This window comes from Heteronotia binoei, chromosome 7 (assembly GCF_032191835.1).
Source record: "Heteronotia binoei isolate CCM8104 ecotype False Entrance Well chromosome 7, APGP_CSIRO_Hbin_v1, whole genome shotgun sequence".
In the NCBI taxonomy this organism is placed as follows: Eukaryota; Metazoa; Chordata; class Lepidosauria; order Squamata; family Gekkonidae; genus Heteronotia; species Heteronotia binoei.
This window is the reverse complement of record NC_083229.1, coordinates 19,912,096-19,935,145: the sequence shown is the minus strand read 5'-3', so window position 1 is coordinate 19,935,145 and position 23,050 is coordinate 19,912,096. Positions and strand designations below refer to the sequence as shown.

The 23,050-nt window shown below is 44.1% G+C and overlaps 1 protein-coding gene across 3 annotated transcripts in view; it reads right to left on the bottom strand.

Moving 5' to 3' along the window:
- Window positions 1-2,408: 2,408 nt before the first annotated feature.
- Window positions 2,409-23,050, bottom strand: part of CYRIB (CYFIP related Rac1 interactor B) — an 88,546-nt gene continuing 67,904 nt past the window's right edge. For all 3 annotated transcript variants that reach the window (XM_060243218.1, XM_060243219.1, XM_060243220.1), the window contains 9 exons: window positions 22,282-22,403; window positions 19,782-19,887; window positions 19,265-19,401; window positions 17,648-17,725; window positions 17,409-17,525; window positions 15,118-15,197; window positions 6,480-6,606; window positions 5,613-5,683; window positions 2,409-3,279 (listed from right to left, as the gene is read on the bottom strand). In XM_060243218.1, the coding sequence (XP_060099201.1) occupies window positions 3,216-3,279; window positions 5,613-5,683; window positions 6,480-6,606; window positions 15,118-15,197; window positions 17,409-17,525; window positions 17,648-17,725; window positions 19,265-19,401; window positions 19,782-19,887; window positions 22,282-22,403 (902 nt within the window). In that variant the 3' untranslated portion in view covers window positions 2,409-3,215. The remainder of the gene's footprint in view (window positions 3,280-5,612; window positions 5,684-6,479; window positions 6,607-15,117; window positions 15,198-17,408; window positions 17,526-17,647; window positions 17,726-19,264; window positions 19,402-19,781; window positions 19,888-22,281; window positions 22,404-23,050) is intronic.

The following is a 23,050-nucleotide window of genomic DNA, read 5'->3' as shown; positions in this document are numbered from 1 at the left end:
TAACGGTTGATTTGATATTACATTGCGGTATGTCTGGCATATGTCCCTGTTGATTTAAACTATAGCTTTTTATGCCAGGTGTACAGCAATATTCATCACTAGAGCGAACAAAACCTACTGTGTTAAGTAAAAAACCCAAAGCAGTAAGGTACGCATGAATGATGAAAATGAGAATGCAGAAGAGCCTCATGTTTACCTGGGAGTAAATGTCACTTAACCTAGTGTGTGTTTGTGGGGGGGGGGGTAGGGGAGTTCAGAAGTTAACAACCATAGGCAATTAACAGTTGCAATCCTTTGCAGAATTACTCCAGCCTGAGAAGATATTGAATTTATATCTCACACTATACTCTGAATCTCAGAGCGGTGACAATCTCCTTTACCATCTTCCCCCCACATCAGACACCCTGTGACGTAGGTGGGGCTGAGAGAGCTCTTACACCCTTGAAAGAGGCTTTGGTCTGTCCCCTCCTGAAAAAATGTACAGCAGACCCGGCCGAATTGGCAAACTACCGACCGGTCTCTAATTTACCGTTTTTAGGTAAAATTATTGAGAGGGCAGTGGCGTTGCAGCTGCAGGGTTTTCTGGATGACGCTTCCATCCTAGACCCTTGCCAGTCTGGCTTCCATCCGGGCTATGGGATGGAGACAGTGCTGGTCGCCTTGGTAGATGACCTCCAGCGGCATCTGGATCGAGGTGCCGTGGCGGTGATGATGTTGTTAGATGTGTCGGAGGCGTTCGATACGGTCAACCATCAGCTACTGACCCGCTGCCTCGCCGACATAGGGGTTAGGGGGTTGTACAATGGCTTTCCTCCTTCCTCAAGGGACGGGGACAAAGGGTGGCAATCAGGGGTGAGCTGTCCCAGAGGCGCACACTAGACTGTGGGGTGCCTCAGGGAGCAGTTCTCTCCCAGATGTTATTCAATATATACATGCGCCCCCTTGCCCAGATTGCCCAGAGGTATGGGCTCTGGTGTCATCAATATGCAGATGACACCCAGCTCTATCTGCTAATGGATGGCCGGCCTGACTGCGTCCCAGGGAATCTGGACCAGGCATTGCAAGCCGTGGCAACTTGGCTTAGGCTGAGTGGGCTGAAGCTGAACCCGATGAAGACAGGGTTCCTTTGCGTGGGCCGTGGCGCTCTGGGGAGGGAAATACCTCTCCCGGTTTTTGACGGTATGCCGCTGAAAGCGGCGCACCAGGTCAGGAGCCTGGGGGTTCTACTGGAGCCTTCATTATCAATGGAGGCCCAGATAGCAGCCACTGCCAAGTCGGCGTTCTTTCATCTGAAGCGGGCAAGGCAGCTGGCCCCTTTCCTAGAGCATCGGGACCTAGCAACAGTGATCCATGCGACGGTCACCTCAAGATTGGACTACTGTAATGCCCTCTACATGGGGCTGCCTCTGTGCTGAACCCAGAAGCTGCAGCTAGTGCAGAACGTGGCGGCTAGGCTGTTATTAGGGCTCCCGAAGTGGGAACACATACAGCCAGGGCTGCGCGGACTGCACTGGCTGCCAGTTACATACCGGGTTCGCTACAAAGTGCTGGTTATTACCTTTAAAGCCCTATATGGTCGAGGACCTGCCTACCTGAGGGACCGTCTTTCCCCATATGAGCCCCAGAGAGCACTGAGGTCAGCGGGGAAGAACAAGCTGGCTATCCCTGGGCCAAAGGAGGCGAAACTGCAGAACACCCGCACACGGGCCTCCTCTATTGCAGATCCACACCTATGGAACCAGCTCCCAGAAGAGGTGCGGGCCCTGCGGAGCCTCGACCAATTCCGCAGGGCCTGCAAGACCACCCTTTTCTGGATGGCCTTTGCGGACTGCTGGTTGAAGGACTGATGGATTGATGAGTTCATCTAAGCGACTCTCGCCATCATGCTAACCGACAGAATAGCACCAGAAACGCCTAACATAAATGCCAATTTATGTTAATTGTAAATTAGAATGGTTTTAAGACTAATGTTGATTTTAAAGTTTTGTATAAATTACTGTATGGACATGTTGTTAGCCGCCCTGAGCCTGCCTCGGTGGGGAGGGCGGGATATAAATAAAATTTTATTATTATTATTATTATTACAGCAGCTGCCCTTTCAAGGATAACTCCTACAAGAGCTCTGGCTGACCCAAGGCCATTCCAGCAGTTGCAAGTGGAGGAGTGGGGATTCAAACCCAGTTCTCCCAGATAAGAGTCTGCGCGCTTAACCATTATACCAAACTGGCTCTCTATACCAAACTGGCTAGGAAGCTAAGACCAATAGGCTTTGATGGAAGAATAGTATAGTATAGGACTCCACGGTGTGCCTTATTGATTCTTCCATTTTAAAAACTTTAGAAGGGTCTAATAAAAAGAATGTGACATTAGGTTCCTCAATCAATAAATACTGGTGAAACAAACCACACTTAGAAAAATGAAAGCCGATTTTTATTGTTGTCTCCACAGCCAATCATTTGACACGAGCATGCATACGTAATTTGGCTACGCACACACCACTTTTCTTTTTAAAACGTTAGTCATTAAACGTACAACATACATCCTCACCAAAAAAAAAGAGTCAAAATGCAAACTTAACTTTTTAAAACGAACAGTTTTTACTTGATTCTTTTTTTTTTCCTTAAAAAAACTTTGTGTCAGGTACCATTTGTACAAACACAGTTAATTTAAACAAACTTTGCTCTTAAAGTTTCCTCCTGGTCGCACATAAAAAAGCTGCAATAGAAAATGAAGTCATCAAAGTTTCTTTTTTCTTTCTTTTTAAATAGCAGAAATAGGCAGTTTTGCCATGCACAAGAAGCAAATATTAAATATTAGTTAAAAAACAAAAAGAAAAAAACACGTTTAAAAATATTTAGTTCAAGTCACAGAACTTTCCCCAGTACAGAGAAATCAAAAAAATGCAACAAAGAAATTAGCTGCCACGTAAAATGGCCGTTCTGAAAAGTAGGAATTACCTTCCAGACTCGATACTTTTAATTGATTTTGGCACAGGAAAAGAAGTTATCAGCTTACTCAAGAATGAGAACGTGATTTTTTTCTTAAAAAAAAAATAGGGGGGGAGGGGGAAAAGAGGATGAGAAGGAAAAACAATCAAAAGCCAGACCGAACAAGATAGTAGTTGCAATCACTTTAAAAAACAAAAGATCTGTGCATCTCAGTCATTGCAGAATACTGTCTTCTGAATACAGCAGGGCACAATTTCCAGGTAACCGTTATTGCAACATAGACTTAATTTGCTTGGAGGTAGTCTCATCATTCAAATGTTTTGTTGTGTACCTACAAAGAGAGGGGGGGAAGAGGTCACTAGTGCTTTCTTGCATTTTTTTAACATGCAGTCCCATCCTTTAGAAGTCTGGGAGGAGGGTATTTATAAATGTTAAGTACACTCAGCCTTTTTCACAGAGACTCAAGATGGATTACACAGAGTGAGTCAACAGACAAAACTGGACATTCAATGATAAGTGAAATAGGATTAAGGCTGTAGAATCAAGCAGAAGTCTAAAAAGTAGAACTGAAGCCAAGCATAGGTGTGAACATTAAACGATACGTAAGAACGTAAGCCAAGCCATTTTGGATCAGGCCAACAGTCCACTCAGTCCAACTCTCTATGTCACACAGTGGCCAAAACCCAGATGCCATCAGGAGGTCCACCAATGGGGCCAGAATTCCAAAAGCCCTCCCACTGTTGCCCCCCAGCACCAAGTTTGGAGAGCACTGCTGCCCCAGACATAGTGTTCCACCTACAATAGATCTTATGTTTCAGTGCAAATTTAGGGGCAGCTGGAAGGCTGATCATTCTCTATCTGGTCATCAGAGCTGGGACTACCCACTGAGTTGGGGGGGTGGGGGGTTATGAATTTGCTTTTTTCTCCCATGGCAAGTTTGTCTCGCCTCCTTCTTGATGGCATTCCATCACATGGGTAAGAGGGTGCCTTTGCTTGTTCCGATGCCGGTTCAATTAGATGCAAAGATTTTCTGATATTGCTTTCTGATATTGCTGAAAGAGAAGTAGGGCTACTTATTGACTGACAACTCTTGTTTTGAAGTTCTTTTATCATTGGTGTGCTTTAACCAGGGGTGGAATTCTAGCAGAAGCTCCTTTGCATATTAGGCCACACACCCCCTGATGTAGCCAATCCTCCCAGAGCTTACAAGGCTCTTTTTTGTAAGCTCTTGGAGGATTGGCTACATCAGGGGCGTGTGGCCTAATATGCAAAGGAGCTCCTGCTAGAATTCCACCCCTGGCTTTAACTACATATAATTTTCCCACAGGATCTGATGTATGGATGAGATATAAATGACATGAAACAGTGCTATGCGATAGGCATTTTTGCAAATGCTATGGACATTTCCAGGGCCCCATAACTGCAGTTATATACTATTCCTCGAGGTTGTGGATATAGAAAGGATGACAGCGATTCAATCCCAACTGTCTTAAGCAGGTCTACTTTTATGCTGCGATTCTACAAGAAACACATAGAATATAATGATGGCAGAGCTGGGCTTCCATTTTAAATGAACAGCAGCAATAGCAAGAAAGGCAAGTCCTTGGGATTCAGAAGATACAAGAATATAAGAGAAGCTATGTTGGATCACGCCAATGGCCCATCCAGTCCAACACTGGCAACCCCCAACCCCCCGCAAAAAAAAAAAGCAGGTTCCACCAGGAGGTCCATCAGTGGGGCCAAAATACACTTTGAACACACATGAATAATGTCCAAGAAATCTCGGAATTCAGAGAAGGAAGGAGGGAGAGCTTATTGAAGATTTCCAGTTCCTTTTGCTCTTCCCCACAACTGGCACAGAAACATTCCAAGTGGCAAGAAACCGCTGAATTAATTTTGTACTGTACTCTTAATATGACTCACAGAATGATACAGAAGTGACAGAATTTTGGGTTTTTCCTCCCCCTTGGTTCTGAATTTCAGTCCTCAAGTGAAGCGCAATCCAAAGCAGAATTACACAAGTCCATTAAAGTCAAGGGCGTGGCTCTGTTTTGGGAGTTCAGTTCAGTCTTTATTACATCCCACAGGCCCTTCAGAAGAAGCGGAAAGTGAATAAAAACTTTGGTCTTTCTCCTCCCTTTTAAAAATCCATGGGGTTAAGGAAAGAGTTTGGCGATTAATGACCCTATAAAGGAATGCTGATCTCCAAGAAACACTGGTTAAAAGCCCACAGGGAGTGCTCTCCCCTACTATAGCTCCAATGATCCCACACCAATAGACGTGTTACCTAGCTGTATTAACAGGTATCATCATGCATTTATGCTGGCGAGGTTTAGCACACTACCATCTGCACTCCAGTCAGGAAAATATAAAAATATTCCATCTAATCGCAAATGTTGTCCTGGCTCTGTTTGGGATATTTCTCTGTAACAAGAACCACAATTAACAAAAAGCCTTGGCCAACAAGCCAGAAGCACAGGAAATCAACCCTTAAAGTCACTCGCCACGGCACTTCTTCCATGCCAGGGCACAGCCAGGAAGTTCTACAAAGTGCCGCGCTTAGATGCTTGCTCTGCCAACAGGTGCCACTTACGAGGCTCACGGTCACCCTGCCATAAAAGAGGAGTTGAACTTGGAACCACTTCCCGTTAAAGAGTCAAGTACCTGAGAGCGTTGAGAAGGCCTTCTACGCTGTTGGGCGGCTGGTCTTTGAGAACCTTGATGCAGCCTTTCATCTGGAAATCAAAAGGGAAACCAAAATAATGGTCTGAGTGGGTGAAAACCATTCCACAGCCTGCAATTCCCACTCTTGTTTTAAACAAATGTTTCATTCCGTTTCGTCTTCCTCCTTTCCCTTGGCTTTACAAACCGGTGCCCACCCTCACAAAAAAGCAAGAGCAGCTGTGCAGAGAACCATTTGATGGGGAAATGATGGTTTGCATGAACGTCTCCAGCAAGCCCTCAGTCTGGGGACAGCTGTAAATCCCTCATGTGAGGGCTACATAATGTGTGAGTTGGCCCTACGTAGGAACAGGCCCAAAGCAGTGTTCCCTCTAAACTGAGTCAGTGTGAGCAAGCTCGCAGGTTGTTTAGCCTTTGTTTCACACATTTTTGTCATAGTTCAGACCAAACTAATTTATCAGTAGCTCACAACTCTTAACGCCAGTAGCCCCTGAAGTACAATTTTTGCTCATAAGACTCCACAGCTTAGAGGGAACACTGGCCCACAGTATGAGCGTCCAAGGATCCCCTTTATTGCTGCCCACTGGATTCCATATTGTCTCCTCTGAGTAGCAGCAGTTCTCCGGAGGCTCATAGGCTTTTGGCTGCCGGAAAGCCTTTTTAACAGAGATGCCAGGAACTGAATTTGAGATCTTCTGCATGCAAAGAATGCACACCAGTTCTCAGCTGTACAAGCACAAAGTCTCAGATGCTCTCCTTGCGCATCTATACTTATTAAGATCTCTGTTGCTAGGGAAAACCCATATGTTGCCAGGGGAAAACGGAAAAAGTATTTGTAGAACCACTTACATCAATTTTTGAAGTTTTAGCAAAAGCGCCTACTGGGTGCACATGGTCATAGAGAATGATGACGCCAACCATTACCCTCAGACAGAACGATACCGTTTCCTCGTTTGTGAACCGGCTTCTGTATTCTCTGCAAAAAATTTTCATGCACGCATAAGAACAAGAGCCTGGTTACTGAAAGTGGAATTCTCAAGCAATCGATCAGGAACTTATTACAGTCACAGACTAGCAGAATGAAACATACACATGTACAATCTTCCATTAAAAGGTATTTAAAAAGCGAATTTGTACTGTAGACTGTGGTGGTTATACAGAAATTGGCTGCTCTTGCCAAAGTTCCAGATTCAAGGTCTGAAGGAAGAAAAGAGGCATACCATTCCTCTGATCTTCCCTGGATTCTTTTGAGAACGGGTGCAATAAATACATAATATATATCTGCAGGGCTTTTTTGGAGAAAAAGCCCAGCAGGAACTCCTTTGCATATTAGACCACACCCCATGATGTCAAAATTGTTTCACACAGCGGGTTTTTTTGCAACCCCCCCCCCCCCCAAAAAAAAGCTCAGCAGGAATTCGTTTGCATATTAGGCCACACACCCTGACACCAAGCCAGCCGGAACTGTTTTCCTGTGTGTTCCTGCTCAAAAAAAGCCCTGTATATCTGTGATCATTGTAGAAGGGGGAGGGCAGCAGCACATGACCAGCCTTTCCAATTCCCCCAGTACTGCCAGGGCGTAGACGCTCACGAAGTGGCACACCACACTATCTCCCTTCTAACAAAGCAGATGGAAGAACACTGAGAAGGGCAAGAGTGAAAGCGACTTTGAGCTTGGAAATCAATAAACTGGCTAAATAGTTTGGTAGCATTAATTTCTTGTTCCTGAAGTGAGGGGAACTATCAAGAAAGCTTCTCGTTCATCACCAGGGTTCAAGATTGTTGCAAAGTCAGCGACCTAGTACAGCTGCCAATTCTGAAGATTATTTTCAGGCCCGTATTTCAGTCCTGGCAGTTTGCAGATATCGAGGCACTGCTGTTGAAGACGCAGCTGCGCTGGGCAGGGCATATTTCTAGGATGGAAAACCACCGCCTTCCCAAGATTGCCCTGTATGGCGAACTCTCCACTGGCCATCGAAATAGAGGGGCACCAAAGAAGAGGTACAAGGACTCCTTGAAGAAATCCCTTAGCACCTGTCACATCAACCATCACCAGTGGTCTGACCTAGCCTCAGATCGCAAAGCATGGAGGCACACCATCCACCAGGCTGTCTCTTCCTTTGAGAACGCACGCATAGCTGGTCTTGAGGACAAAAGGAGATTGAGGAAGAATCGCACTGCTACAGCACCAACCCCAAATCAGACTTTTCCCTGCAGCCGCTGTGGCCGGACCTGCCTGTCCCACATTGGTCTTGTCAGCCACCAGCGAGCCTGCAGCAAACGTGGACTATTGCACCCTTCTTAAATCTTCGTTCGCGAAGCCAAGCCGAGAGAGAGAGAGAGAGAAATAACGTCCCACTGATACATGGCCAATTTTGCATGGTCTATTCCCTATAAGGGTTTGGTTGATGTTTGAAAGCCTCATTCTGTTGTATCCCTGGCCCGAAATATATTGCCAAACAGATCCAGTTGAATACAGATTTATTTTAATTAGCCCATGTTAAATATAGTTGTCTTAATTTTTTTTGTGCCTTCATATTTTAGAACCTTATGTTAACTTGAAAATGGAATTTTTTGGAGGTAACAATATATGTATTGGATGGTATCGTTTGTTCTATGTGTTGTTGCTGTTTCCTTGTCCGATAGATGAGAGAGAGAGAGAGAGAGACATGATTGGATAGATAGATAGATAGATAGATAGATAGATAGATAGATAGATAGATAGATAGATAGATAGATAGATAGATAGATAGATAGACAGACAGACGGACGGACGGACGGACGGACGGACGGACGGACGGACGGACGGACGGACGGACGGACAGACAGACAGACAGACAGACAGACAGACAGACAGATAGATAGAGACATGATAGGCAGACAGACAAGAAAGATACATGACTGGAGAGATAGTGATGACAGATAGATGAGAGAGAGACGTGATTAGATAGATAGATAAGAGATTACAGGCAAACAGATGAGAGAGAGACATGATTAGAGAGATGATAGACAGATAGACAGACGCATAGATAAGATACATGATTGGAGAGAAAGAGATGACAGACAGATGAAAGAGAGACATGATTAGATAGACAGACAGACAGACAGATAGATAAGAAAGATACATGATTGCAGAGATAGAGATGACAGACAGATAGATGAGAGAGAGACATGATTAGACAGACAGACAGACAGCTTCTTGTAACAACACGGTATTCAGCCAGGAGGAAGAGAGAACGGAAGAAACTTTATAGTGACCTAGTAGTCAAATTAAAGGAGCAGGAGGCACAACAAAAAAAGAATACGAAAGAGATAAGACTTAAGACTTAAGATCCTTGCTATTCAACATCAACTGAACATATTACTTACAGAAGAGATTGAGAAAAACATGAAATGGGTAAAACAAGCTCACTTTGAAAATGCAAATAAAATTAGTAGGTGGCTAGCCTATAAATTGAAGGAGAGAGAAAGAAAGATAATAAAATCCCTGGAAAATGAAAAGAAAGAAGTAACTCCAAACAGCCAGATGAAGATAATTATCCAGGAATTTTACCAAGGACTATATAAAAAACAAGAAATTCTGGATCAAAGACAAGAGGACTACATTGAAAGTGTTAAAATTAATCGGATATCTAAAGAACAACGAGAGAACATCGGGAAACCGATTACATTGCATGAAATTGCTGAAGCGATCCAATATCAAAAACAGAATAAAGCACCTGGCCCGGATGGGCTTCCCATTGAATTCTTTAAAACCTTTGAAGAAATTTTGTTAACACCATATAAGTACGTAATAGAGGAAATTCAAGAAACTGGTGAGATCCCAACATCTTGGCAAGAAGCCCTTATTTCTCTTATCCATAAAGTAGGAACTGATCCTGTTAATATTAAGAATTATAGACCGATTTCTTTACTGAATAGTGATTATAAAATTTTTGCGACAATCTTGGCAAATAGACTCAAGAAAGTAATCACTTCAGTGATCCACGAAGATCAAACGGGCTTTGTACCAGGGAGATTAATGAGACAAAATGCGAGACTGTTATCCAATTTGATGGAATATTATAAAGAACACCCGGAGAAACAGTTTGCTGGGATTATGATCGACGCAGAAAAAGCCTTTGACAGAGTCAACTGGAACTTCATTTTAAAATCGTTGGTAGCGATGGGATGCGGAGAAAAATTTACTCATTTAGTAAGAGCTATTTACACAAAAAAGAATGCAAGAGTAAATTTCAATGGAACCAGAACGGAACTATTTGAAATAGAGCAAGGTACGAGGCAAGGATGCCCATTATCCCCACTACTCTTTATCGTAACATCAGAATTTTGGACTTCCTGTTTCCGGAATGGTGTGAGACGACGCGGCTGGTGGAAGCTCCGGGCGTTTTTTTGCTAATTAGAGTGATTTATGGACAGATAAGTGAACTAAATTTTCTTGTTTGTTATTGCAAGACCTGGTGAACAGTGGGGTCAAGTCTCCTTCTGAACTTCGTGTGGGCTAAGCTGCCAGGAGCGAAGAATTTCCTACGCTTATACGGCAGGTTTCCCCCCTCCCCCCCCCTCCTTCACAGCCGAAGCCCCCAACTACAGTAAAAGAGCTCGGGACGTTTTTGGCAATTAGAGCGGTTTTGGACAGATAAGTGAATTAAATTTTCCTGTTTGTTATCGTAAGACCTGGTGAACAGTGGGGTTAAGTCTCCTTCTGAACTTTGTTTGGGCTAAGCTGCCAGGACTGGAGATTTCCCCACGCTTGCACGACACGTTCCCTCCCTCCTCCCCCCTCCGTTACAGCTGATGCCTCCAAGACTACAGCAAAAAAGAAAGAAGGATACACGGGGTAGAAGGGGGGCAGAAGACGACTTTGAGGGTGAAGAGGAGACTCTAATGGCTGAGGTAGCTTCTGTATCAGAGGGCTCCTCATTGGAGAAGCTAGAGAAGAAAATAGATGCATTATCAGCACGAATGGAGTCTCTCCCGATTCAAATAACTCAGCAGCTGCAGCAGATACAGCAAATTACTGCCGAGGCTTTAAACAGAGTGCAGCAGTGTGAGGGAAATCCTTAATTCCAAATAGAGAGGAATTTATTGCAAAATTATTAGAAGCCGCTGAGATGGATATGTTAACTACAAGATTACGAGAGGGTAATATGCAGAAATGTAGTGACACGTGGAATCCAGTCTATCTTTGGGTGAAAGAAAAAGGTGTAGACTTGGAACAACAGAGCTTGTAAATTGATATCCCCCAATGCTCCTTGTATGATTGGGGATCTTGGAATGATGTTATTTTGGTGTAGGGTGGTTTGTTGTATGATTGTATGATTATTATTTGTTATTTGTGTTATTATCGTGTTATTATTGTTTTTATTGTTATTTTGTGTTTCAATGTTTCAATGTTGAGTTGTTTGGTTGTCTTTTGTTTTTGTTTTGTTTTTTAATAATAAAAACTGTTTAAAAAAAACACGGTAACAATCCAGTGGGGAGCCACCCCCCCCCCCAAAAAAAAACCAGATACTGGCTTTCTCAGAGAAAAGTTCCATCCTTCATAAGGGACTTGAATACAGACACACACACAAAAAGACATAACCTTGGGTCATTAAGGGCTGCCGCCTGAAAAATTTCTCCTTACAGCACCACACCACAAGACACACCTCTTGCTCAAAGCATTGTGGTAACTAATTGCACAATAACAGGTGGGAGCGGGTTTGCAGTCGCAGCTTTCTCGAGCCACACATTCAATTGTCTTCAGCTCTGGCCCACAGTGCACAGTGGAGGCTGCTGCAGCCCTGGCCCAGCCCTTCCGATCTTGCTGCAAAACGGGGAGGAGAGATGCCAGCGCCTGAAGAAGCCCCAGTAAGGTACGGCTTGTGCTCCAGACAAATATACACACCGTTCTCCCATTTCTCTTAATTATGTATGAGATAAAACGCATTTACAAAAGCTACAGAGAGGCCTTCCGATAAGCTCCCTCTTTGAAATATTAAACAGTCGTCCCATGAAGACCAGCAACATGACGTGAGCCCAGCTTAATCTGATACATACAGAACGCCTCTAAATTAAGAAACGGGGCAGGATTTTAAAGAGAAATCTCCGTAATAAGAATGTGGTTCTCTATTTGTTACATCAAAGTAGCGCACTAGGGTAGCCAAGCTGGCCTGTAGTAGAAGAATGAATAAGATTTGAGTCCAGTTAACATGTTCAACACCAAAAAAGGTTCCAAGTCATAAGCTTTCAAGAGCCAAAGCCCCTTCGCCAGATTCTGACTAGTACAGGCGATAAAAGAGAAGTAGCATGAAATTCCTTATGACAATAAGCTGATTGGAGAATGCAGAGATGAGCTTGCTTGCCCAGTCCCACAAACCACTGCTCACATCACACACACCCCACACACCCCATCAGCAGTTTTTTTGGCAGAGCTGTTCTGAGGTTGTGTGAGGCCCCTCATCAGGCACAGATGAGGAGGAGAAGGAAGAAAAAGAAGAAGAAAGAAGAAAAAGAAGATGATGATGATACTAGATTTATATCCCTGCCCTACACTCTGAATCTCAGAGTGGTCATAATCTCCTTTACCTCCCCCCTCCCCACAACAGACACCCTATGAGGAAGGTGGGGCTGAGAGAGCTTTTACAGCAGCTGCCCTTTCAAAGACAACTCCTACAAAAGCTATGGTTGACCCAAGGCCATTCCAGCAGGTGCAAATGGAGGAGTGGGGATTCAAATCCAGTTCTCCCAGATAAGAGTCCACACACTTAACCACTACACCAAACTGGCTCTCAAGGGTAGAAGATATTGGATTTCTATCCCGCCCTCCACTCCGAAGAGTCTCAGAGCGGCTCACAATCTCCTTTACCTTCCTCCCCCACAACAGACACCCTGTGAGGTGGGTGGGGCTGAGAGGGCTCTCACAGCAGCTGCCCTTTCAAGGACAACCTCTGCCAGAGCTATGGCTGACCCAAGGCCATGCTAGCAGGTGCAAGTGGAGGAGTGGGGAATCAAACCCAGTTCTCTCAGATAAGAGTCTGCACACTTAACCACTACACCAAACTGGCTCCTGCAGTAACACTTCCCTCTGTGTCCTGTTCATTCCTCAGGACATTCCCCTACAAGATCCTTTAGAAACGATACCTTTTCCACACACCCCTTTTTGATCTGTGGTCAAACCCAAGGCAGACAAGGTGCTAGAACTTCTCTAACTCTGGCATAAAGACAATGGCAGGATGACAAAAATCACCCTGGAAACACTCCGCTATGTCATGCCCTTGCAAAGACAGGCTGAAAACAAGCCCGCTCTCTCTTCGTTATGGGCAAACTAACCAGAGATGTGCAGGTTAGTAATTCTGATGGTATCCTATCCATGTGGCTTCTTTTCAGCTTTCAGGCGACCGCTCAGTCAGAGAGATTAAGGCTGGTGTTTGTCCTCAGGGAAAAGCTGGAGTGCCCCCTCAAGGACTGGATGCATGATAACAGCTGTCCTGGGTCAGACCACAGGTCTATTTCTCCTTGCACCTTGCTGAACACAGCGACCAACCAGATGCCCCTTGGTAGTCCGCTCCCAAAAACACTGTGCAAGGCTCAAACATAGGCTTCACTGCTCCTTTTGCAGCATTATCTCTTTCCTTACCCACACCCTGAAGAGTTTATGCAGGGCTGGCCCTAGACTGTCTAGCACCCTAGGCAAGGCTAACTGCTGCCCACTCACCCACCCTGCCTAGTTTGCGTAATGGCAGAGCTGGCCCTGAGCTTATAGAATGAGAAACAGGGGAAGTGTTGCTCATCATCAGGGGTTGTTTTGTAGAAAAATAGGTGGTGGAGCTCATCCAGGGATTGTTATGCAGCTGCACCTACTATTCAATGGACAAGGTGGGGAGGAGGAGGTGGAACTCTCAAAAAGGTTCAGGAGCTGTGCTCCTGTGAGCTCCCGCTGAATCCAAGGCCTGCTCATCATCATCTCCACCAGGGGTTGAGAGAAATGCAAGGGTGGATTTGCAAAAAGGACCTCTGACCCCATTTTGCTGTATGGTTTTGATGATGAGCAGGAGGGTGGGGAGAAGAAAAGGGGACTTGATGTGTCTCTGGCAGCTGAACCCTAAACCCAGCTGCAATCGGCTTTGGGGCTCACATCACCAAACTTTTCTGTTCTATTGAGGTCTTGGTTTTCCACAGAGAGGTTTATAGGGTGATCAAATTAAATCTGTTTCTGCTTATGGACTGCACGCATTTTGGACTCATTTTGAGACCTTGGTTAACTGTCCATAAAGCCTGAAGCATGGTAATAGGTAAAAACCCAAACAATCCTCTTTCCCCAGCCAGCTTCAGTCCCGTGCAAAAAGGTCAGGTGTGACAAAACCACAGCTGTGAGAACCATACAGGCCATCTAATCCAACCCCATGCTCAATGCAGGATCAGCCTAGAGCAGAGGTGGCCAAACTAGCTAAATGTAAGAAACACATAGAATAGATATCAGATGTTTGAGAGCCACAAGTCATGAATGGCAGAGGTATGTAGGTAGGTAGGTGGGCAGGTAGGTGGATGGGTGGGAGGAAGGAAGGAAGGAAGGAAGGAAGGAAGGAAGGAAGGAAGGAAGGAAGGAAGGAAGGAAGGAAGGAAGGAAGGAAGGAAGGAAGGAAGGAAGGAAGGAAGGAAGGAAGGAAGGAAAGACGGAAGGTGTCAAGTGCCTTGCCATGAATTCCTGCACATTGCTCTTCTGATATTCCCTTGCTTTCGCTTCGCTTGCCACTATCTCTTTGCAACAAGTTATCAGAAGAAGACTCCGTTGGCCTGACAGTTGCCTAAGAGACCAAGGTTAACCAGCGGGGCTAGATGCACCTGGGAGGGGGTGGGGCCAAGGGACTTCCCATGCTTATTTCCCGCTTGAGCTTCCTGCTTTCCCTTTGAAATTATAACAGCTACACTGAATGTATATATGGGAGCCAAAGACTGGCCCCACCAGTCTTTGCAAGACCTGCCATGCCTAATACAGTTATCAAGGTTCAATAACTACTATTACACCAATGGTCTTTTTGATGTGCCTGGGAGACTGAGGACTTGACGGACGGACGGAAGGAAGGAAGGAAGGAAGGAAGGAAGGAAGGAAGGAAGGAAGGGAGGGAGGTGGAAAGAAAGCAACTTTAAAATACATTCTCCAAGCCACCAGCTGGCTTGGAGAAGCAATTTAAAGAGACAAATGCCTTCTCCAAGTTGGCTAATGGGATGGTGGGGGCTTTGAGAGCCACACAATGTGTATGAAAGAGCCACATGTGGCTCCCCAGCCACAGATTGGCCACCCCTGGCCTAGAGCATCCCCGACAACTGTTGACCAGCTGCTGCTTAAAGACTGCCAGGGAGAGGGAGCTCACCACCTCCCTAGGCAGCCGATTCCACTGCTGAACTACTCTGCCTGTAAAAAAAACAACAACCCTAATCTCCAGCTGGTACCTTCCTGCCCATAATTTAAACCCATTATGTTTGAAGCAGCCTTTCTACTTACGGAGTTTCCAACATGACTCTGCAAACGCTGGCCATGGTGCTTAAGCAGTCTGTGGTATTTTCGATGGGTAAGTTTTTGTTCTGTAAACACAAGGGGAGAAAGTGGTTACTGAAGCGCAGAGAATGCAACAATGTTTACTTGGTTTGTCCTAAGAGCAAGACATATGATCATGACTTTCCTTCTGCTGGTTAGGAACAGAGGCTGAGAAATAGGGTAAGAAGACCTATATGACACACCCAGAGACTCAAACATTCCAGTGAAATGGTTCTTACAGTCCTGGTCATACAATGTCCTTGCTGGGGTCAATTATGAAAGGGGACAGTAGAGCAACAATCCTAATCCTATTTCATTGTTTACTGCATGTCCCATCCTGTTAATTACATTGACCCACTCTGTGCGATTTGCCTTGAGTCCACGTGAGAAGGAGGGACTATATATAACATAAATGAATGGATTTTAAACAAATAAATGTGTGTCTGAATTTGCTTTGTATTGTCAGACCACCGGTTCATTTAGCACAGTACTGTCTACTACAGGGGTGGCCAAACTGTGGCTCTTTCACACATGTTGTGTGGGTCTTGAAGCCTCCACCACCTCATTGGCCAGCTTGGAGAAGGCGTTTTTTTAAATTACTTCTTTAAGCCAAGCCAACCAGCAGCTTGAAGAATGCATTTAAAGTTAAAGTTGCTTTCTTTCCACCTCTACCTCCCCCATCTATTTGACTTCCTTCCTTTATTCCTGTCTTGTGACTCTCAAACATCTGCCAGTTATTCTGAGTGGCTCTTACATTAAGCAAAGAGGGCAATGGGTCTTTGAGGGTCTCGGGCAAAGAAAGGTCTTAAGAACATAAGAAGAGCCCTGCTGGATCAGACCAGCAGACTATCTAGTCTTTCTCAAAACCTGCTAAAATCTTTTAAGCGAAGGTTGAGAGAGATTCCGCACTCACCTTTCTCTGGGACAGGCTTCTGTTTCTGGGCGGAGCAAACTGGCGATTTTGCATCAGTTGTTCTGCGCCAGCATTTTGCACGGGGCAAACTCGCGATTTGCCCTGCCGCAGTGTAAACCACCAGTTTGCTCTGCCCAGAAACAGAAGCCTGCCCCAGAGAAAGGTGAGTGAGGAATCAGCCTGACTGAACCAGGAAACTTCTGCATGGGAAATGGAAGTTCTACTAATGCACCACATCTCTACCCTGAATTACAGTGATCCTGAAGATACATTCAGCCATGTTGGTCTGAAGCTGGAGAACAAAGTTCGAGTCCAGTGGCACCTTTAAGAACAACAACAACAAAAACAAAAACAAAAAGGCACCAGACATCTTTTTGTTGGGATTACAAATGGAAACATTTCAAAAGCAAGATAAAACGATAATTTGGTACATGCTTTCAGCTGCACGGACATTATATGCGCAAATGTGGAAACAAGACAAAATACCAGAAATGCGGGAATGGACTTTGAAAGTTATGCATTGGAGTGAAATGGACAAACTTACAAGAATCTTAAAAGAACAAGATCTAGAGAAATATAAAAATGAGTGGGGAAAGTTTCAAAAGTATATTGAAAAACAATGGAACGTTAAAGGACATTTGGTGATCTTTGACAATGGTTAATTTTTAAAAAAAACTATATATGGATTACGGTTTTTAAAAAAATGGGACTATTGGATTATAACTTTTTCGTTTCTTTGTGATTAAACAAGAAGGACTATCATGAAGATGGATTATAATAACAGCTTTTGGTATTTTTTCTCTCTTTTTTAATGAAGAAAGATCCTTTAATAGATAGAGTTTATTACCTTATAACAAATTAAATAAAAATAGTAATAGGGAGTTGTTTGTTAAGGGGGTTGGCACTGCCGGGGGTCATTAAAAGAGGGGTGGGGTGGAGAAAATGTTATATATGTGTATTAACGTTTAAAAACAAATGATAATATGCTACTACAATATATTACATTATAATAAATTGTTTTAAACAGAACAACAACAAAAATTTCAATGTCTTAAAGGTGCCCCAGGGACTCAAACTCTGTCTTAGTGATCCAGACGTTTATGAAGACTTAACAAGATTCCCCTAACGCTATCCCGATAACCTGGGGAGCGCCACATTTTACCATATTTCCAAGTTTTGACTGATATACTTCACAAAAAGGCAATAATGAAATTCACATGAATGTCTCTATACTAGAGACTCCAGGGCATTACATGCCTTACTTCTGCAAAGCAAACTTGCCATTTCAGAAGAGTTAACATTCCTGCTCACACACTATTCCTAACATTCCTACTCACACACTAACCTCTGAAACGAATTTTGTTGTGGCATCGCTTAAGGTTTTCAGCATGGGCGTTGCTTCCGCGTAAAATAAAGACATTCTGTTGGCCAACTCGTTGTTTACTTCGTTTTCTCCTTCTGCCTACCAAAATAGAGAAGACGAAAGACCCCCACATTATTCACTGGTTCTGAATAAATGGATGAGTGGAGAAAAGAAGAACGACAAAGAAGCACTTCCTTCACTCAAACAAAGAGGTTACCTACTGGAACGTTATTGATTCTCATACGACTCAAGGTTCTTCTGTAATAGCTGAAATCATTCTGTATCGCAGGATTTGTCATCTAGGAATGGAAAAGCAGGAAGGTAAGTATGTTCTAATCAACATATAATTTTGATTTAGATATTCTGCCTCATTCAGAAGGGGGGGGGGCTGTCTATGATCCCACAGGTCTGAAATGCTGGGGAAAGTTGAGCATCGTTTGAGCTCTTCGAAAGAACTTCATACAAACAAACCCTACTTCGACAGTACTGGTGAACCTGAAATCAAGAATGAGTAACAAAGAGCACCTGTCTGCATTGGGAGAGCAGGAGTCCAGGAACCAGCCTTCTGTGGAACTTAAGATGGGGGCAAGTTTTATACAGTTGGACTGCTATATGTGAAATCAGACAAAACAAAGCATTGCTAAGGTCTCCATTAAAAATGCATGGGATGCTATTCATATTGGGGACAGAGGGGAGGCAGGGGTTAATACTTGCACCCTTGCCTGGTTTTGGTGTTCATCTCCCTCCCTCTCCCCCCCCCCCCCACACCTTTAAACGTATAATAACAGCACTGCAGGTGAAGGGGAGAGGAAAACAGGTTTTGATTAGCAAAATCAGGCAGGGATGTAAGCAGGACTTTTTTTTTTTTGAACGCAGTTCTGGCTGGCTTGGTGTCAGGGGGTGTGGCCTAATAAGCAAATGAGCTCCTGTTGGGCTTTTTCTACAAAAAAAGCCCTGGATTTTAAGAATTAGGTATTATCTCAGAGTAGCTGTAACTGGACTTTTGAATCAAAGTTTGAACTCTGAACCAGATCAAAGGTTTTCTGAATTTGTTAATTTCACCATTCTATTGGTTTTTAGCTTTGTACCACTTGGCATTCCAAACCCCACCAGCTATATGTGGCTCTGCTTACTGTACCTCATTCTTCGTCTGAAGAAGTGGGCATGCACACGAAAGCTTACGTTCTGAATAAAACTACGCTGGTCTTAAAGGTGCAATCGACTCCTATTTTGTTCTGCTACTTCAGACCAACACGGCTGCCTATTTTGAACTTTTGAAGGTAAACCAGAGAGTCACGATCCTGGCTGTCTAGCAAACAATTAACCTTCCAGAATTCACAAAGGAAAACTACAAATGATTCCATGTCATTTAGAAAACAGCAACTGGTCACAGCATGCAGACCTGACCATGTACCAGTAACCACCACCAGCCAGACAGGCAGCTCACTGGCATGACTGTGGGATGTCTGATGCTGCCGTCCCATGTGATCTACACAACAAAAAATACAAACTAGTGACCAATTTACTAAGAAATATATAGAAACCAGTCCAAATGTCCAAAACATGTACATTCAAGTCCCAAAGTAGTGTGGTGACAAGCCAATCGATTAAGTACTTGTTTCTTTCCAGTCTTCATCAGACCCGGGACCAATATTGATTCAATGATATAGATTCTTTACATGATTTTTAAAAAAGGGGAACGCAGAGCGTCTCCGACAGCAATTTCACATCGGCCACAGCTCAGTATGAGGCTTCTTGCGCCATGTGATCCGCCTTCAAGTCTCAGCAAGAACGACGGGCTACAAATGAAGTAAATAAATAAAACGTTCGGCATTCACCTTTAGCTCGTCAAACCGGAGTGTGAAATGAAGGATTTCTGCAAACTGCTTGGCAAGAGCCTGCTCTCGCTCCAGGTGCTGCGTGGGAGAGTACGGGGTGCTCGTCAGGGCCCCGAGAAGGCCTCGTAACGCAGCTTCTACTTACAAACAGGGGAAGCAAGAACGCACATAGAACAATGTCAGTACACAAATGCCCTGATGCATTAAAAAGCTACCAAAAAAATACTGGACAAAAATATGTATTGGATATCCTAATTTCAGACGCCAGTGGACTGCCAAAGAAAACAAGCTTCTTCAAAACGCAGCCAGTAGCTGCAACTAGATCATAAGAGGATTGGAAATTAAGAGACAGAACAGCAATTGGCAACATTTCTGCATAGGGGATGCAGCTCTGTGAAACTCAAGCACTACTAATTTCACCAGCTCTACCACCCTAAAAGTTATTCGGCAGTCTGGGATGCCTGACTAAACCACCACATCATACCTCCTGTGGTATTATGCTGCTATTGATACTTACCTAATCTCTGAGAAAATTCATAGAATTTCTTTAGTTTGCCCACTAGAGGAACAACCGCACCCCATGCTTTCTCCTGGAGCCTCTCATCACTGGGATGCTGTATTGCCTGTAAAGGAGAACGTATGTAAGTACAGATCAAGATGGGTAGCCGGTTTAGTTCATCTGCAGCAGTGGGAAAGAAATCAAGGGTTGAGCAGCACCTTAATGACTAACAAAATTTCTGGCAGGGAAAGAGCTTTTGTGAGTCACTCCTCACTTCTTTAGATAGAAAACAGCATGAGTCCACCTTAAAGACTAACAAAATTTGTGGCGGGGTATGAGCTTTCCCAAGTCACTGCTTGCTTGCTTCTTCAGATTTTGAAGAAGTGAGCAGTGACTCATGAAAGCGCCCAGCCTGCCACAAATTTTGTTTAAGTCTTTAAGGTGCAACTGGATTCATATGCAAGAATGTCACTTCAAAATATGAGACATACCCTTTGTTCCAGGCACACCTAATACAGGATGGTCCAACCATAAGAACACAAAATAGAGGCAATGTTTTTAATGCACCTGAAGGCTAAGGTAATGCATCTGAAGAAGGCCAAGAAGAGAGAGGGGCACACCTCAGTTGTTCCTGTGGGACGAATGAAGATCATAGAGAAGAGGGCTGCAGAGGAAGGGGGCTAAAGTTGCTAATCAATAGGAGGAGGAGGAGGAAAAATTGGATTTATATCCCGCCCTCCACTCTGAATGTCAGAGTCTCAGAGCAGCTCACAATCTCCTTTATCTTCCTCCCCCACAACAGACACCCTGTGAAGTGGGTGGGGCTGAGAGCTATGGCTGACCCAAGGCCATTCCAGCAGGTGCAAGTGGAGGAGTGGGGAATCAAAGCCAGTTCTCCCAGATAAGAGTCCACACACTTAACCTCTACACCAAACTTTCAAAAATGCTTGATACGGATTCAGCCCATTGATCCACCTGGCTCCGCACAGCAGGAGACTTAACTCTGGACCTTCTGTAGGACAGCCAGCATAGTGTAACAGTTACAGCAGGGTTCAACAAATCCCAGGTGCCAAATCACTATGGCATTGAGAATTTTCATTGTGGCACCTAGTATTTCCAAGTAGTGATTTTATTATGCGGTTTTGATTATGATACTGACGGCCAGGCTAACACCCCATGTGTTCATTTACATACAGTGCTTCTGTCATAATATAGGTTGAACAAAATTATGAAAAACTGTAATGTGAATAAAAGCAGATTTTTGTGGTAGCAAGGATAACTTTGGCCTCTCTTTCACACAAGGTTCTGTGGCTCAGTATTTTTCTAACCTGACCAATCCCTTACATCGCAGAGCCTTTATACCAGCCAGGCTTAATCATTTCCCTTCGGCTGTCTTGAAAGGCAGATATAACGGTATTTCTTATAAGGAAAGAGTTTGCTCCTGCCCCAATAACGACTCTGATTCTGTGCAACATATTCTTTTTTGCTGCTCTCATTATTCTTCTCTGCGCCACTACTTGATTCGCCCTCTTCTCCCCTTCTGCAAAACCTATGACCAACAACGATTTAGCCTTTTTGGAGAAGTCCCCCGAAATCACTGCATCTGTGGCGCAGTTTCTGTCATGTGCATGGAAGTTAAGGGCTAGAGAATGCAATATATATATATATTCTGCCTGCCTGCTTTGCCTTTTTAATTTCAGTGGATTCTGATGGGTGGCAACCTTCTTTTATATTTTAGGCATCTAGTTTTTGGACTGTTTACTCCTGTTTTATTATATTATTATGCCATTAAAGCTTTGATTGATTGAGAACATATTAAAGGTTTCATTGATTGATTGATTGAGAACATATAGTCATGTGTCAGCAGCCTAAATTTTTGGGCTGCCTCCTATTGCCAAGGCAAATTTGTCAAGGCCTGGGTTAAAGCGTCAGACTAGGAGCCGAGTTCCAATCCCTGCCAGGCCATGGAAGCTTGCAGGGTGGATTTTGGGCCACTCTCACTCTCTCTGACTAACCTTCCTCACAAGGTTGTTTCGAAGATAAAATGGAGAATGTTGTAAGCCCCTCTGAGCTCCACTACTGACCTTTTTCTTCCCCCAAATACTTGTAGGTTCCACAAAACAGCAGAATGAAGGGCCCTGTATCGATATCTGAATGCCAAGAAAGAGCAGTATATCTTGATCGAGAGGGGTAACTCCAAAAAGAGAGTGAGGATGATATGCAACGAACAAGAAGCAGATATGACGTACACACATTAGCTGATTATAAAGAAACCCACAGTGACCTTCTTTAAAGGGCTGCTGAGAGGGAAATCTAGATAAAGGACTAACACACTTCACATGCTGAATCCGCTATAAGACTGGAACTAATTCATTATTTAAAAGATACGGTGCTTATGGCCAAAAGCTGATTTTGATCAATCAGTATTAAAAAAAAAAAAAATCACATATATCAGGGTTGCAGAATCATCCAAAACTGGTCTTTTTAAAAAAATGTCCCAAAGCCCGTAATGCTTTACCTCTCGTATTTCATGACCAGCTCCTCTGTAGGATTGCAAGTCTTCCAGGATTCCTTCGGCATCCTTTAGCACTACGTTTACCTGATTATAAATTTCTTTTTCTGATTCTGTAGGCTGAGCATCTAAACAACAGAAAAGCAAACCGTGTCATCTGGGCATCATCGAACGCGCTCCTTTCTGTGGGGCTTGCCTACCTATGCTTTCAAGAATTACTGGAACAGCTCTGGAGAATTTCCCAAACCTAAGATTTTCCCACGGCGCCACATTTGCAATTGACAGATGACACAGCCACACGCTTGGAAAACACACCACTAGATTATATCTCTACCTATTCATTTGCAACCACCGACAGCGCTACTTTCAGCATGACACTTGTCCTCTCCAATGACATGATGCATACTGACATCAACTGGCACAGAGGGGCAAGGAGAAGACGTGTACTGAACACACAAGAAGCTGCCTTATACTGAATCAGACCATCAAGATCAATATTGTCCACTTAGGCTGGCAGTGGCTCTCCAGGGTCTCAGGCAAAGAAGTCTTTCATATCACCTCTATTGCGTGGTCCCTTTTTAACTGGAGATGCCGGGGATAGAACCCGGAACCTTCTGCATGGAAAGCAGACGCTCTTCCTCTGTGCCACGGCACACCTCCCTACTGTCCTCCCATGCCCACATATACAAGCTGAGGTTTATGAGTACAAACTAGAAAAGACAACTGTGTAGAACAAACTATTAGTAATAAATATTCATAAGAACATAAGAGAAGC